At 41.6% G+C, this 17,684-nt stretch overlaps 1 protein-coding gene across 3 annotated transcripts in view; it reads left to right on the top strand.

Moving 5' to 3' along the window:
- Window positions 1–16,539, top strand: part of LOC135542101 (6-phosphofructo-2-kinase/fructose-2,6-bisphosphatase 4-like) — a 28,663-nt gene extending 12,124 nt beyond the window's left edge. For 2 of the 3 annotated variants that reach the window (XM_064968760.1, XM_064968758.1), the window contains exons 2-14: window positions 781–897; window positions 1,049–1,145; window positions 1,353–1,416; window positions 1,616–1,690; window positions 8,414–8,470; window positions 8,555–8,676; window positions 10,180–10,387; window positions 11,039–11,185; window positions 11,307–11,411; window positions 13,320–13,449; window positions 13,568–13,630; window positions 13,765–13,829; window positions 14,377–15,349. In XM_064968760.1, coding sequence (XP_064824832.1) covers window positions 781–897; window positions 1,049–1,145; window positions 1,353–1,416; window positions 1,616–1,690; window positions 8,414–8,470; window positions 8,555–8,676; window positions 10,180–10,387; window positions 11,039–11,185; window positions 11,307–11,411; window positions 13,320–13,449; window positions 13,568–13,630; window positions 13,765–13,829; window positions 14,377–14,436 — 1,310 coding nt within the window. In that variant the 3' untranslated portion in view covers window positions 14,437–15,349. Of the gene's footprint in view, window positions 1–780; window positions 898–1,048; window positions 1,146–1,352; window positions 1,417–1,615; window positions 1,691–8,413; window positions 8,471–8,554; window positions 8,677–10,179; window positions 10,388–11,038; window positions 11,186–11,306; window positions 11,412–13,319; window positions 13,450–13,567; window positions 13,631–13,764; window positions 13,830–14,376; window positions 15,350–15,631 lie in introns of those variants that run through there. The other variant, XM_064968759.1, reaches the window with a different exon arrangement.
- The last annotated feature ends 1,145 nt before the right edge of the window (window positions 16,540–17,684 follow it).

Here is a 17,684-nt window from a genome sequence, read left to right as displayed (position 1 = left end):
GAAGTGTTTCCATTAACCATTTAGGAAAATTGCTCATAATAAATTGGTGAGAGTCTGTATGCCCTCCTAGCTATCTGTTTCATGTCTCAGGTAGCCCACAAAAGCCAGCATTGATAGAATGCAATAATTTACTATTTGCCATATCCTAATAATTCTCATATGCCAACATATCGCAACAATCTGTGCCATGGTGAGACTTGCATGCCTGTAGATATGAAATAATGGCGGGTGGTGAAACTTTTGCATCCAGCCAAACAGAAAAGCAAGCGAAACAATTCAGGCATTCTTGAAAGTCAAGACAATCCCTGTCTTGCAAAAAAAAAAAATATATATAGTTAAAAAAAATGTGGTATAGAGCTTTATAGTTCGGCTATATGATGACATCACGTGCCCGTGTACCTCATAATTTATTAGAAAAACAATTTCGGCAACATTTGTCACAATAAAGATAAATCCACCTGTCAGTTGAATAAAAATGTGGATCTTTAGAAAATGTCTCCAGTATCTGTCATTTCAGTTAAACGTGTCACTAAGATTTTATTTTGCGACATTGCTTTTGTAGAATAAAGCGTGTTCATTGGACACCTGCCTAGTGTCACAGTGGAATTGCCCAAATGGTCTAAAAGCATTTAGGAAAAAAGTAATCCAAGCCCTTCCCTGCCACAGCCTGCACTGTATGTTCATGCTTATGTTTCAGTGGCAGTCTCTGTCCAAGTAGAATAATTATAATAACCTGTAGAATCATTTTATTCTCCCCCGTCTCCTCTCTTCCATGTGCAGTATGTATGACCAACTGTCCCACCCTGATAGTGACGGTGGGCCTCCCGGCAAGAGGAAAGACCTACATCTCCAAGAAGCTCACCCGCTATCTCAACTGGATCGGCGTGCCAACCAAAGGTACCAACTTTCAGCCCTTATACCTGAAATTCCATTTCCGTAATCCAATCCACTCACACACACACACACTGACATGTAAGAATGCCGCTGAACAGTCAATAGTATCTAGAAAAGTAAAGCATGCAACTATCTCTTTCTTTCCCCCATTTAGAATTCAATGTTGGGCAGTACCGGCGTGAGTGTCTGAAGATCTACAAGTCCTTTGAGTTCTTCCGTCCAGACAATGAGGAGGGCCTGAAAATCAGACAGTAAGAAACATTTCCAGTGCTTTGCTCCTCTGCTGTGGAAACACTGATCAGATCCTCTTGTCCTTGAATGCCCCAAATTGCCTAACAATATCATATTATATTGTTATGTACCTGTTTTTAACCAGCGTCTGTGAGTTGTCTTTGCTAACCCATTAGTGGCTCTTGTCACTGCTGCCTCTGACTCAGTTTCCCCACTCTTCTTTGCAGGCAGTGTGCGTCAGCAGCACTGAATGATGTCAGACACTACCTCACTGATGGAGGCCAGGTTGCTGTGTGTACAATCCCTCTTTGAAGAAAAATATCACATTTGAAACTCCAATGTAGCCAGATTATGTGCACATTTAACATTTGGATGGCATATCCTGTCATGAAGTACTTTGATATCGCACTGCGTATTTGAATATGGATTACAGTGCAGGTTCTCAGTCTGAACTGCGAGTGATGGTGTGTGTGTTCTGTTATTTCTCCAGGTGTTTGATGCGACTAACACCACTAGAGAGAGGAGAGAGACAATCACTGCGTTTGCTGAGCAGAATGGCTTCAAGGTAATGTTGGTGTCATTGGTGGTGATCATGCTTGTGGGTTGACAATGTCACAACAAAAATGTGGGCGTAAGGTAGAAGGTTGTTTTCATCCTGATCGGTCAGATGGTTAGCAACAATGACTAGAAGCTGCTGTGTGGTGAATCATAGATGGCTTGTTTCAGCTAGTTGTATTTTGTTCTTGATGCCATCTCTTGTTTTGACTCTTGTCATGCCTATGCTAACATGGCTAGGATAATCAACAACTGTAACAATGCATTTGAAAGGGAACAAATGCTTATTCTGCAAATGTATACATATTTCTAAAAGACATTTGCAGATGAAATGTAGGGTTTTGGAAAGTATTCACACCTTGACTTTTTTCAAATCTTGTGCCTGAATAATGTTTTTATTAGATTTCAACATGAGGCCAATGGTGACTTTAATATAGTTGGAGTTTAATGACTGTGATGGGTGAAAATTCAGGATGGATCAACAACATTGTAGTTAGTCCACAATACTAACATAAATAAAACAGTGAAAAGAAGGAAGCCTGTACAGAATAAAAATATTCCAAAACATGCATCCTGTTTGCAAATCAAATTTTATTGGTCACATACGTGTTTAGCAGATGCTATTGCAGGTGTAACGAAATGCTGGGTTTCTAGTGCCGACAGTGCAGTAATATCTAACAATTTCACACACATACACACAAACCTAAGGAATGGAATTAAGAATATATACATATATGGACGAGCGATGTCAGAGCAGCATGGACTAAGATACAGTAGAATAGTATAGAGTACAGTGTATGAGATGAGTAATGCAAGATATGTAAACATTAGTAAAGTGACTAGTGTTCCATTTCTTAATGTAGCCAGTGATTTCTACTCTTGTCTATAGGCAGAAGCCTCAAATGTGCTAGTGATGGCTGTTTAACAGTCAGATTGAAAAACAGCTTCTAAAGGCCATCAATCTCTTGATCCCAGCTGTAATGCATCTGTACTGACCTCGCCTTCTGGATGATAGCGGGGTGAACAGGCAGTGGCTCAGGTGGTGGTTGATCTTTTTGGCCTTTTCTGTGACATCGGGTACTGTAGGTGTCCTGGAGAGTGGGTAGTTTGCCCCCGGTAATGCGTGGGCAGATCGCACCACCCTCTGGAGAGCCTTGCGGTTGCGGGCGGTGCAGTTGCCGTACCAGGCGGTAATACAGCCCGACAGGATGCTCTCAATTGTGCATCTGTAAAAGCCAAATTTATTCAGCCTCCTGAGGTTGAAGAGGCTCTGTTGCGCCTTCACCACACTGTCTGTGGGTGGTTCAGTTTGTGACGTGTACTCTAAGGAACTTGAAGCTTTCCACCAACAAGTCACAAAACTAATACTGCAAAAAAATGTCGCAAAAACGGAATATTTTGACCTGAATACAAATGCTTGAGGCAAATACAACACATTACTGAGTACCACTCTCCATATTTTCAAGCATAGTGGTGGCTGCATCATGTTATGGGTATGCTTGTAACTAAGGACTGGGGAGTATTTCAAGATAAAAAAAAGAAACGGAACATAGCTAAGCACAGGAAAAATGCTGAAAAACCTGGTTGTCTGCTTTCCACCAGACACTGGGAGATTAATTCCCCTTTTCAGCAGGACAGTAACCTAAAACACAAGGCCAAATCTACAGTGGATATGCTTACCAAGAAGACAGTGACTGTTCCTGAGTGGCTGAGTTAAAGTTTTGACTTAACTGCTTGAAATATATGGCAAGCCTTAAAGCTTGTAGAATTTTTAAAATAATAATGGTCAAATGTTGTACAATCCAGGTGTGGAAAGCTCTTAGAGACTTTCCCCAAAAGACTCACAGCTGTAATTGCTGCCAAAGATGATTCTAACATGTTTTGACTCAGTGGGTTGAATACTTACCTAATCAAGATTTCATTTTTCATTAACATTTAATGTTAAAAATACAATATTTTTGGTTATTGAAAATGTATTTCAGTGGTTTAGATGGTACAACGAATCTCTACACTCTGAGTGCCTAATTTCAGTTTGTGAAAAAACAAGCAAACTTAGAATTTTAGCAACCAGGAAATAGCAGAGCGATTTGTGTATTGCACTTTTTTTTTTGATCCACTTTGTAACACAACAAAATCTGGAGAAAGTCAAGGTGTGTGAATGCTTTCTGAAGGCACTCTAGCTCGTTTCAGGAAAGTAGGCGTATGTCGCCCGTCACGACTTCACAGGAGAGGCATTTGAACATAAACATTAATTTTTATAAAATGTGTTTTTTTGCAGAACGTGAACTTTCATGTGTCTTAATAAGCTTGTATGCCATCTGTAAATTCAAATAAAATTGTTACATTTACGAGCTTAGTTGGTTTAGCCACAAAAAAGACAGGAACCTTCCCGCTAGCCTTCATTGGGTGAGATAATGGCTGGGCTGGACATGCCGAGCGACGAGTTCGGATTGGTCTGCCATGTAGTACGCTTCTGTCAATAACATGAGCTGCTTAGTATGTGTAGGTAATCCTTGGTAACGCAGATAAAACTTTATATAAATATCACGAAGAACTGCGTAAGTGTTACTAATGCGCTCCAATTTCGGGAGGACCAAGTTTTGAAATCGGTGGAATGCCGGTGGAAGCATAGTATGATTGCTAAGGAGATGGAGGAAATTCTGGCGTTTGATTGCAATTAATGCAGAGGGAGTCAAAGAACACACAGAAGGCTGTTGTAATCTCCAGAGACAGGTGTTTTATACATCTTCAAAATAAGGGTAACCATGGTATAGAGAGGGAGAAGCATCCATGTATACGGGTAAGCGAGTCTGGCCAGCTACATTTTCAGATATTATAGGTTTCTAATTTTATGAAAGTCATTTTCATTGCCAATTTAAAGTGTACTGTTAGTTAGCTAGCTAATGTTAGCTGGCTGGCTCACGAGCTAATGTTACGTGTATGAATAATCCTACATAATCATCTCAGAGCTGTTTCCATTGCTAGTTATAGCCTAATGTTAGTTAGGTGGCTAACATTGAACCTAGCTAGTTGGTTAGCTTTAGCTACCTGCAGATTCATGCAGGGTAGTAACATTATGAGTTGGGATTCTGGTTCATTATTTAGCTAGCTACGTGTCTAAACATGACTCCACTATGCAATTAATCATTTCACTGTGGCGTTTACACATTGTGTCCTGTGCGTGTGTCAAACTTAGATTTGATTGAATATAGTGTGTTTACTAGACTGTAATGTGAAGAACCACATGACCTGCACCAAAGTCAAATTAGGATATAACGTTTGGCCAATGAGACAGCATTTTAGAGCTTGGACACTATGGTAGAATGCCCTTCTTTACTTTTGTCACTCACAATTGTAAGCTATTTTCTGCAATTAGCTTGCCATTAACTTGTAAATAAGGATTTTGTTGTGATACAAATGAGCTAAAGTTAAGAACTTGAACTGGCTAGCTAACAAGCTAGAAACTAACAAAAACGTTGGTTAGGAAGTTGCTTTTAGTTGCCTGGTTTGCTAGACTGACATGTGTTTTTAAAATATACCAGTTATGCTAGTTTGGACCACCAGGCTGCTAATGTCATGCAGCCTGTCGTTTTTTTTGTGTTCATACTTTTTCATAACGGCAATGTTCATGATGTCCCTGCGACAACTGTCTACAGACATGTCGATAGACGTAGCATTAACCAGCCTTAAGTCTTAATCTTTGGTTGTTTAGTACAATACCGTGCTCTGTTTAGCACATGGCCTCCCATGTGAATCCTTAAAGAGATGTGTGGGGGCTTAAGAGGGTGTGAACAATGCTTAATGGGTGTAGACAAAGAAGAGCTCCCAAGTAGGTGTACCAAAAGTTCAAGGGCACTTTTCTCAAAAATGGGGTTAAGTTAATCAACCTTCAAAGCATAATTACTTTCCCTTTGTTCCTCAACTATAGTGTATGATACATTTGTAAATCTCTGAGTCTACTTTTATCCATTTTATTTAATGTTTCTACATAAGATTGAACCGGTCGGTCACTGTTGTCAATAGTGTGAACCAACCCTGTTTTTAGACTTTAGTTGCGTATGCATAGGTTTTGTTGAACACTCCACCCGTCAACGTCAAATAACATTTTATTTGTCACATTCTACACAATGAGTAAAGATAACTTTTCTATATACACATGGTACCAGTACTGAGTCGATGTGAAGGGGCACGAGGTAGATATGTACATATAGGTAGGGATAAAGTGACTAGGCAAGAGGGTAGATAAATGGTAGCAGCAGCGTATGTGATGAGTCAAGAGTTTGCTATTGGTTAACTACTTAACTCACTATTTAGCAGTGTTATGGCGTCGAGGTAAAAGCTGTTCAGGGTCCTGTTGGTTCCAGACGTACTGCTTGCCGTGCAGTAGCAGAGAGAGCAGTCTGACTTGGAGGGCTGGAGTTTTGGCAATTTTTAGGGCCGCCTTCTGACACCACCTGATATAGAAGGCCTGGATGGCAGGGAGCTCAGCCCCAGTAATGTACTAGGCCATATGCACTACCCCCCCTGTATCGCTTTGTGGTTGGGTGACAATCAGTTGCCATACCAAGCAGTGATGCAGACAGTCAAGATGCTCTCAATGGTGCAGCTGTAGCATATTATTTTAGGATCTGATGGCCCATGCCAAATCTTTGCAACCTGCTGAGAGGGAAGAGGCATTGTTGTGCCTTCTCCATGACTGTGTGTGGACCATGACAATACCATAGTGATGTGGACACCAAGGATCTTGACACTCTCGACCCACCCCACTACAGCCCCGCCGATGGGGGCGTACTCGGCCCTCAGTTGCCTGTAGTCCCTGATCAGCTCCTCCTGGAACAACACTGCCAGGTCACTGACCTTCTCCCTATAGGCTGTTTCATCGTCTGTGATCAGGCAAACCACCGTTGTGTTGTCAGCCAACTTAGTGTTGGAGTCTTGCGCGGCTATATACACACAGTCATGGGGAATACAAGAGCACGCACACCTGAGTGGCCTCCGTGTTGAGGGTCAGCGTGGTGGATGTGGTGTTGCCTACCCTCACCACCTGGGGGTGGCCCGTCAGGAAATCCATGATCCAGTTGCAGAGGGAGATGTTCAGTCCCAGGATCCTAAGCTTAGTGATGAGCTTGAAGGGCACTATGGTGTTGAATGCTGAGCTGTAGTCAGTGAACAATATTAAGGATGTAGGTGGATCTATTGGGGCGGTATGCAAATTGGAGTGGGTCCAGGGTGTCTGGGATGTTGTTGCTGTGAGCCATGACCAGCCTTTCAAAGCATTTAATTGCTACAGATGTGACTGCTACGGGGTGATAGTCACTTAGACAGGTTACCTTAGTGTTGTTGGGCACAGGGACTATGGTGGTCTGCTTGAAACATGTAGGTATTAGACTGGGTCAGGGAGAGGTTGAAAATGTCAGTGAAAACACTTGCCAGCTAGTCAGTGCATGCGCTGAGTAAGCGTCCTGGTAATATGTCTGGCCCCACAGCCTTGTGTACTTTAACCTGTTTAAAGCTCTAACTCTCATCAGCTATGGAGAGCAAGATCACCGTCTGAAACAGCTGGTGCTCTCATGCGTGGTTCAGTGTTGCTTGCCTCGATGTGAGAATAGAAGGAATGTAGCTTGTCTGGTAGGCTTGCATCACTTGGCAGCTTGCGGCTGGATTTTTACGAGCCTCCAATCCAGCGTAGTAGGATTTGTTCTTAGTTCTGTATTGACACCGCGCATGCTTTGCGTACACGTCCTGGTAATCCGTCTGGCCCAGCAACTTGAATGTTGACCTGTGAACAAAACATTTAAAACATCGGCTACCGAGAGGGTTATCACACAGTTATCCAGAACAGCTGATGCTCTCGTAAATGCTTCAGTATTGCTGAAAATGTATTTAGCTCATCTGGTAGGCTTGTGTCACCGGGCAGCTTGTGTCTGGGTTTCACTTTGTAGTCCATAATAGTTTAAGCCCTGCCACATCTACTATCTACTAGCGTCAGAGCCGGTGTAGTAGGATTCAATCTTATTCCTGTATTGACGCTTTGCCTGTTTGATGGTTTGTCTTAGGGCATAAGGATGATTTCTTATAAGCTTCTGGGTTAGTCTTTCGCTCCTTGAATGTAGCAGCCCTAGCCAGGAATCAGGAGGATATAATTATGGTCAGATTTGCCAAATGGAGGGCGGGGGAGAGCTTTGTATGCATCTCTGTGTGGTCTAGAATGTTTGTTTGTTTTTACTCTGGTTGATATGCTGGTAGAAATCTGGTAAAACTGATTTAAGGTTGCCTGCATTAAAGTCCCCGGCCACTAGGAGCGCCGCTTCTGGGTGAACCTAAATGTTATCTGATGTATCCCGGAACATTTTCCAGTCTGTGCTAGCAAAAAGCAGATCCTAAGCTACAGGACAGTTATTTGACACCTTCTGGTCATCCCAGTTTGAGTTTTTGCTTGTAGGCCGGAATCAGCAGGATATAATTATGGTCAGATTTGCCAAATGGAGGGAGAGCTTTGTATGCATGGAGTAAATGTAATCTAGAGTTTCCCTGCATCAAATCACTGGCCACTAGGTGCACTCCCTCTAGATGTGCATTTTCTTTATTTGGCCTTGTACAGCTTGTTGGGTGTGGTCTTACTGCCAGAATTGGTTTGTGGCAGCAAATAGACAGCCGCAAAAAATATAGATGACAACTGGGAACTTGATGTCTTGTCTATCCTGGGGGTTTACGGTCTTCCCTTTTCTCCTAGGTGTTCTTTGTAGAGTCTGTTTGTGAAGACCCTGAAGTCATTGCAGAGAACATTGTGGTGAGTGCTCTTCCACAGTTCCTGTAGGTAACTCTTTGGAGAGAGCCAATGAGTCTTATATCTCGCCTCTCTTTCTCTGCTCAGCAAGTGAAGCTGGGCAGCCCTGACTACACCAACTGCAACACAGAGGAGGCTATGGAGGACTTCAAGAAGAGGATCAAGTGTTATGAGAACTCCTATGAGACCCTGGACGAGGTTCTGGACAGGTGAGCAACTTATCTCACTGAGGAACAAAGTTCTCTCCTATTTATTTAGCAAGTGGTTGTTTTTACAGTTGTAACGGGAATTTACAGGTGAACAAAAAGGAGTGCAGTTGTTAAATCCCATCAAAATTAATCTGGTTTATTACAAGAATTCTGCGAGAACACCACCAGAGCAGAAGCAAAGAAAATGTCTAATGGGCCCTTGTATATTAGTCACACAGCACCGAATGTTGCGTAAACACCAACCCAAGAGGCTTGTAGGAAGTCAGAACATAAACTGTGACAGAATCACACACTGTCGTAGATACATTATGACTGCGTCCTCAGATTGTCTTTAAGACTGGCAGACATTTTATGCTGGCAGTTAAACGGGTCAAAAGTAAGAACATCAGTACTTCATTACAACAGAACTATATTGAACGAAAATATAAATATTTGACTGAGTTACAGTTCATAGAAGGAAATCAGTCAATTGAAATAAATAAATTGGGCCCTAATCTATGAATTCCTCATGACTGTGCAGGGTTGCAGGCATGGGTGGGCCTGGAAAGGCATAGGCCCACTCATTGGGGAGTCAGGCCCAACTAATCATATTTTTTTTTTCCCACAAAAGGGCTATATTGCAGACAAATACTTTTCAGAAGACCCCCCCCGTCCCCCCCGTCCCTGTCCCTGGCACACAAGGTCAACCTCATGCTATTTAATGAGCTTCTTGATAATCCATCCATCTGACCTGTGTGGCTTATCTTTCCAAGGAAGAAATGCTCACAGATTTAAAACAAATTTGTGCACCAAATTTGAGATTTTTGTGAATATGAAACATTTCTGGGATATTTTATTTCAGCTCATGAAAAATGAGACTAATACTTTACATGTTGCATTTTATATTTTTATTCAGTATACTTAAAGATCGACTCTGTCATTTCCTGGTTGCAAAAATTATAATAGGTTGCCTTATTTCAGTTTGACAAATAAGCAAGTAAAGTGTAGAATCATTGTAGCATCTAAACAGCTGTGAACTATATTTTCTATAACCAAATATATTTTATTTTCATCTGTTTGAAGCTGGTGTCAAACAAAGTTAGACTCAAAAAAGAAACTTAAGAACTGGAAGCATAGAGATTCCATGTGCGCCATTTATCTACTGCTTCTTAAACTTTGTCATCTGAATGACAGATCTATAACTCATATTTCTATGTGAATTTGGTCAAGTCGCCCAAGAAGTTACATATTGCAGCTTTAAGTAAATATGTTACTTAAACATACATGGTTAACTCCTGTTTCCATTCCCACGTACAATCATGTTTATTGCCTATCAGTCCATAGCCACAGTAAATCAAATAGTAATTCATCAAATGTCCCATTTACACCAGTCAATGACATGTTGCTTGTCCTTTTTAAACGCAGAATAATTTTAAAGCTGGTTTCAATGCATGTTGTATCTACGAGGTTTCTCTCTTTTATAAAGTAAGGGATTCCTAAAGCTCTCTGACATGTATCTCCCAGGCATCTGTCCTACATTAAGATCATGGATGTGGGCCGGAGGTACCTAGTGAACCAGGTCCAGGACCACATCCAGAGCAGGATTGTCTACTACCTCATGAACATCCACATCACGCCACGCTCCATCTACCTGTGTCGCCATGGAGAGAGTGACCTCAACGTCAAGGGCTGCATTGGAGGAGACTCTGGGCTCTCACCCAGGGGCAAGGAGGTACGGCTAACTATCCTTAGATTCCATCTCTACCTTACGAGTTCTACTTTTTGTTTCTTCAATATTAAATAGGTTTCCATATTTTGGAATAGATTGCATTTATTTAATTTTGTAAAAATGTTATCCCTTTTTTCTCCCCAATTTTCGTGGTATCCAATTGTTAGTAGCTACTATCTTGTCTCATCGCTACAACTCCCGTACGGGCTCGGGAGAGACAAAGGTTGAAAGTCATCCGATACCCAACCAAGCCGCACTGCTTCTTAACACAGCGCACATCCAACCCGGAAGCCAGCCGCACCAATGTGTCGGAGGAAACACCGTGCACCTGGAAACATTGGCTAGCATGCACTGCGCCCGGCCCGCCACAGGAGTCGCTGGTGCGCGATGAGACAAGGATATCCCTACCGGCCAAACCCTCCCTAACCCGGACGACGCCAGGCCAATTGTGTGTCGTCCCACGGACCTCCCAGTCGCCAGTTTACGACCAGCCAGCTGAAGAGGACCATCCAGACAGCTGAGGCTGTGTCTGATGGCACAGCTGGCACTGCAGTACAGCTTCCTTAACCACTGTGCCACCCGGGAGGCCCCTAGGTTTCCATATTTTGAGGATGTTTTCTTTTCTCTCTTTTGTGTTGATTGTTCCCTGGGCAGTTTGCCAAGTATCTGCACCAGTTCATCCAGTCTCAGGAGATCAGTGATCTGAAGGTGTGGACCAGCCAGATGAAGAGGACCATCCAGACAGCTGAGGCTGTGTCTGTACCCTACGAGCAGTGGAAGGCTCTCAACGAGATAGACGCGGTGAGGACTCGACTCGCCTACTCGGCTCAGCAATGCCACCTGTGTGACTATGTCGGTGATCCTCAAACACACCCCCATACAGTTTGTATATCTGAAGTGGTGTGTTCTGTGCTATCCTCAGGGTGTGTGTGAGGAGATGATGTATGAGGAGATTCAGCAGCACTACCCTCTGGAGTTTGCAATGAGGGACCAGGACAAATACCGCTACCGTTACCCCAAGGGAGAGGTGAGTGTGAGGAGAGCATATGCCTCATTTCATCACATCGGAAGTTTACATGAACCTTAGCCAAATACATTTAAACTCAGTTTTCCTCAATTCCTGACATTTAATCCTAGTAAAAATTCCCAGTCTTAGGTCAGTTAGGATCACCACTTTATTTTAAGAATGTGAAATGTCAGAATAATAGTAGAGTGATTTATTTCATCACATTCTCAGTGGGTCAGAAGTTTACATACACTCAATTTGGTAGCATTGCCTTTTAACTTGGGTCAAACCTTTTGGGTAGCCTTCCACAAGATTCCCACAATAAGTTGGGTGAATTTTGGCCCATTCCTCCTGACAGAGCTGGTGTAACAGAGTCAGGTTTGTAGGCCTCCTTGCTCTGACGTGTTTTTTTTTTCAGTTCTGCCCACAAATCTTCTATATGATTGAGGTCAGGGCTTTGAGATGGCCACTCCAATACCTTGACTTTGTTGTCCTTAAGCCATTTTGCCACAACTTTGGAAGTATGCTTGGGGTTATTGTCCATTTGGAAGACTATTTGTGACCAAGCTTTTTTTTTTTTTTAAATGTAAAAAAAATATATATATATAATATTTTTTTACCTTTATTTAACTAGGCAAGTCAGTTAAGAACAAATTCTTATTTTCAATGACGGCCTAGGAACAGTGGGTTAACTGCCTGTTCAGGGGCAGAACGACAGATTTGTACCTTGTCAGCTCAGGGATTTGAACTTGCAACCTTTCGGTTACTAGTCCAACACTCTAACAACTAGTCTACGCTTTAACTTCCTGACTGATGTCATCTCTAGGAGACAGAATGCGTCTCCTTCCTGAGTGGTATGATGGCTGCGTGGTCCCATGGTGTTTATACTTGCATACTATTGTTTGTATAGATGAATGTGGTACCTTCAGGCGTTTGGAAATTGCTCCCAAGGAACCAGACTTGTGGGGGTCTATTAGCCTATCAGAAGCTTCTAAAGCCATTACATAATTTTCTGGAATTTTCCAAGCTGTTTAAAGGCACAGTCAACTTAGTGTATGTAAACCTCTGACCCACTGGAATTGTGATACTATGAATTATAAGTGAAATAATCTGTCTGTAAACAATTTCTGGGAAAATGACTTGTGTCATGCACAAAGTAGACATCCTAATCGACTTGCCAAAACCATAGTTTGTTAACAAGAATCTTGTTGAGTGGTTGAAAAACAAGCTTTGACTCCAACCTAAGTGTTTGTAAACTTCTGACTTCAACTGTATTTATTATGAAAGGGCTCTACCAACCTGGATACTTTTGTGTGTGCCAAGAGATGTATGTGAGAACTTGCTTCTGCTCCACTGTAGTTCTTCACAATGAGAATTTGCATCAAAATAGATGAGAAACTAAGTGAATGTTTTGCTCATGCGGTCCAAATGTTGTTTAATTTGGCACTGTGACATTAAAGCACATCCAGGTGGCTAATGGCCATGTACACCTTGCTAATGAGCCGTAGTAAATAAAGCCCCCTTCCTCCCCTGTCTGTGCTCCAGGCTCTGGGTACAGGCTGTTTTTCAGTTGGCATGAACAATCAGTGGTGTGTTCTCACTTTTAGTCCATCCCATTGCTGCCACTTAGAGAGATGATGGTGGTGATCAGCGAGGCTGTCTCTCCCACTCAGTAGTGGGGGAGAGCATCGTTGCCTAAGACCCTTTACTACAGTACTAATGGCTTATCGTTATGTGGGCCTACATTAGAATTGAAGTGTTCTACCTTGTTTTTCCCACTGTAGACCCATTACTGAAGATAATTTCTCCTGTTGCAGTTTTTGTCTGTGCTCTGTTTTGTGTGAGACACTATTGTGACCCTGCCCTTTTGGGTGAGTTAGTATCTTGTTTTGTCTATCGGTGTATCTGACAGTTACCCTGTCCCCTCAGTCCTATGAGGACCTGGTGCAGAGGTTAGAGCCGGTCATCATGGAGCTGGAGAGGCAGGAGCATGTCCTGGTCATCTGTCATCAGGCTGTCATGCGCTGCCTGCTGGCCTACTTCCTTGATAAGACAGCAGGTCAGTCTTGTTGTCTTTCCTGGATAACAGTGATGGACGGGAGGTGTTTCTTTTCGCACTTTGTAGATCTCCTTTTATAGTAGATTTCTTAGTCGTGTGTGTGTGTGTTGTTTCTCAGAGGAGCTGCCCTACCTGAAGTGCCCACTGCACACCGTGCTGAAGCTCACACCCGTTGCTTATGGTAAGACTGGCCTTCCACTGCTACCCAGTTCTGTCTGCATCTGTTAATATCAATTGCAAAATAGCATAAATATTTTAGTATTGGATTTAGTGGTTTATAATGCAAAAATGCACCTTTCTGGGCTCTGTCTTCAGGCTGTAAGGTGGAGTCCATCTACCTAAATGTGGATGCAGTGAACACTCACAGAGAACGGCCAGAGGTTGGTATATCTACATACATGCATTAATTAATTTGATGGATAAGTTGGAATATGTGCTATGCTTGACGGATAACTCAACTCAATAACCTGTTGTTGAGGAGCATTTGAATGCAGCTGTAGTGCTTTTCAACAGTCCCGGTTGCCATGGCTTCACAATCAGAAGAGCGTTTAATAGTAGGGGTTAGCGTGGATTCTTTATTGTAGATGTGTGTGTAAAGATGGTGATAGTGACTCATGTAGTGACCTTTGTCCATTGCCTTTTCACACCCTCTACCTGAATATACCTGTAAGAGGATTGTGGGATAGAACGCTATGATTCATGATATGTCATCAGGTGAAATCTGTCATTAGGAATCATGCTCATGCCATTTCGTTATTGTATACGTAGAGGAGAATTTGGGGAGTGTAACTATGAGAATCAACTTGGGTAATTAAATAATGTACTGTGCATCTTTATCACATCCTATCTTTCCCACCCATCCTCCCATTCAATCCATTTTGTTCCCCTGATGTTTGACCGCAACCTTTTTGTTTCATTGCTGAACAGAACGTAGAGGTGTCACGGATGGCAGAGGAGGCTTTGCTAACAGTACCAGCTCACCAGTGAGATAGTGTCCCTCACTCGCTCTATCCCTCACACTCCCTTCTTTCCACTCCTCTCGCTGGCCCTGCCTCCATATTTGCTCCTTCAATCAGGCAGTTAGTTCTCAATTACTCCAGTCTCTCTACTTCCTGACATCAAAAGCACTCTGATTGTTCTACTCAGATTGAGTCAAAGTATCCAATTAAAGTAATGATAATTAACTGGAATCCAGTTCATTTGAATATCCTTACTATAAGTAAGGGTCTGGTGTCCTTTTTTGTCTGTTTATTGAAATTATAGTTTTGTCTCAATTGACATGGTTTTGAAAATCAATGTTGTATTTCCAAACCAGAGCACATTTTCATTTCAAATGTGTATTTTAATTTTAGGTTAATCTTTTTAATTTAGTCTCATGGAAGGGATCCTAATAAAATACCTATTCAGGAAGCTCAGTATTTGGAATATTTGTCAGTCATGTTTGGCTGTTGATGTGAATCGATGTCTTAATTAGTTTAAAAGTTGAATGTGTGTCTGGTAATGTTCATTGCGTTGCACAAATGTCTACTTGATTTGAGGTAGTGTTTTGCACCTGGACTCTGAGTCTTAAACTCTTTTAGTACTAATTTAATAATTTTTTTAAAATTCAGTTTAGTATATATTTTTTATTTGATCACGTAAGATTAAATGTTTGTTTATAATCATGTATGAAGAAGGCCCAGAGAAACATATATTTTTTAATAAAAATGTGAAGGTCTGCTCCATATGGAATATGACAGGGAGTAATTTCCACATCACTGTTTACTGACTGCTAATAAAATCTACTTGACCAGTCCTGCTGTATTTTATGTATCGATGCATCAAATCTAATGTTTTTGTTCTACAAATGCCTTGATAAACCACTGCTACGCAAATAAATAGCATTTGTTCTTCAACCTTATTAGTATGCAAAGGCTGGATTGGAAATAATTTCCTCTGAATGAACGCCTATTCCTCACTCTGTACAAACGCCTGTTGGTAGAACACTTCTTGTCCGTCTGCCTGGGACGTTAAGCATTGCCATAGCAGTAACTCTCTTCATCCACAAAGCATACTGTAGAACATGCCCCCCCCAATTGATAGCCCCCCTGCTGTAGGTTAATTGGTAACCCCAGCACATCTTCCTTGTTTTCAAATACCATTGACAGATTTGGTTAGTCAGCCTTGTATGTTCCTCTTTCAGAACGTCAACATTCATCGCACCACAGAAGATGCCTTGCAGACAGTCCCAGCTCACCTCTGAAATCAAAGCCAATCGGGTTGAAGTTGGGCCTCTTCTGTCTCCCAGATTTGTCACTACATGTGTCATTACTTGTGGCCCTAGTGGTACAGTCTGGATGTGATCTGTTCAACAATCCACTCAGCTGATATGTTTTTTTGTGGGGTGACGTTTTCTACTTCTTCTGCCTCTCTGAGCACAACCTCATCTGCTTTTGGTGTCTGTGTTCAGAGCAATGTGACCTGGAGGATCCAGAGCCTTTTGGCATTCTCAATTGGCCTGTACTCCTGTCTTTCATAAGTATAATTCTCAGTCTACAGCACATTCAGTCCAATTGTTAGAGGTCCGAATAGAAATGTGAATACAATTAACCGTTCTGCTTGCATTGTAGGGTTTGGGGGTATCCATTCACAGAATTTCTCTGACCTATTACTGCTCCAATCTCATGGTAGGAAGAGGCACAAGTCCTTGGTACTAGTTTAGTTTGTGTGTTAAGGCTTTATGTACAGCTGACAGACTTGTCTAGAAGAGCAAAGGACTGAAATGTATTTTTGTAAAGTATGAACCCCTCAGTATCTGTTTCCATTAACTTGTCCAGTCTTTTTTTTTTTTTTTTTTTTTTTTTTTACTTTTGGAAAATAGATTAGACAATTGCCCGCTGCGTAGTGTGTGTCCATTGACTATTCTAGTGTCGATTTTAAAAATAGCAGGATGTAATGTCACACCAACAAAACAAACTAGTATTGAATAGAAATAGTGGTTGAAGTGTTTGTATTACCCATTTAGGCAAATTGTACACCCATTAATTGGAGACAGCCTGTATGCTCTCCCACTTATCGGTTTCATGTCTCAGGTAGCCCGCAAAAGCAAGAATTTACCTATTTGCCATATTCTATTAATTATCATGTGCCAACATATCGCCTTGGTCTGTGCTGTAAAAAATAAAACATGATAGCAAAATGTGTAGAATAGCAAGAAATTTCCTTAACTGCCAAATTTTCTCTCAGCCTCATGGCATAATGTGAACAAAAGCATGAGATGAGCTATAAAACAGTATATATTTTTGTTCTGTGCCCTATGGCAAAAAGTGTAGAATTGCAAAGGGGGGGGGGGGGGGTTAGGGTTAGAAACTTGCACTCCTGTAGATCTGAAAAAAATTGGATGGTGAAACTTGCATCCAGCCAAACAGATAAGCGAGGCATAGAAATTCACCCTTCTTGAAAGTAAGGATGAGGATCCTGCAAAGAGGTAATTTTATAGTTGAAAAATGGATTTAGTAGAGGCATTTAGAATTAAATGTGGAGTGGTACTTCATAGTTGTGTTGACATCAAGTGCCCTGCGTACTTAAATTATTTGGCAATCATAATTTATTCCAAAAACACTTTCCACCATTTGTCGCAATATAACAAGTTTGACAGAGTACACCCGTCTAACAGATTATTTATGTTTTGATCTTTCAAAAATGTCTCCATTATCTGCCGTCTCCATTACGTCACAAATATTTTTTATGCGACTTTGCTTTTGTCGAATAAACCTGGGTCAATGGAAACCTGCCTACTGTTACTCTTTAGAAAGTATTGATTGTGTGGTTCACTTGTCTAATTTGAACCTCAGAAGTGTCACTGTGTTGTCTTTTCATGTCAATGTGTTATGTAATCTACAGGTAACTGTGGAATAAATGAGGGATACAAAGTATTTTGAAAGCAGGTGCTTCCACACAGGTGTGGTTCCTGAGTTAATTAAGCAATTACTATCCCATCATGCTTAGGGTTATTAAAGATGGTCTACTAATTATTTTGACAAGACAGTTGATTGACTGCTTTAACAATGTTAATGCATGTCCTCGAAGATGGAAGGAAGTCTGGCGAGAGGCAAAATCAGTTGGGAGACCATTCTAGCCAGTGTGAGGGCAGATTGCTTGTGCACACCAGCCCATAGAGCTAGATAGAGGACTAAATCTTTATCTTTGCCATTATAGCATCTGTGAAAGCATGGGCAGCTCCTTCAATTTAAAGT

Source organism: Oncorhynchus masou, chromosome 6, assembly GCF_036934945.1.
Source record: "Oncorhynchus masou masou isolate Uvic2021 chromosome 6, UVic_Omas_1.1, whole genome shotgun sequence".
NCBI classification, from domain to species: domain Eukaryota; kingdom Metazoa; phylum Chordata; class Actinopteri; order Salmoniformes; family Salmonidae; genus Oncorhynchus; species Oncorhynchus masou.
The sequence above is the reverse complement of the archived record's forward strand: the minus strand, read 5'-3'. Positions and strand labels throughout refer to the sequence as shown.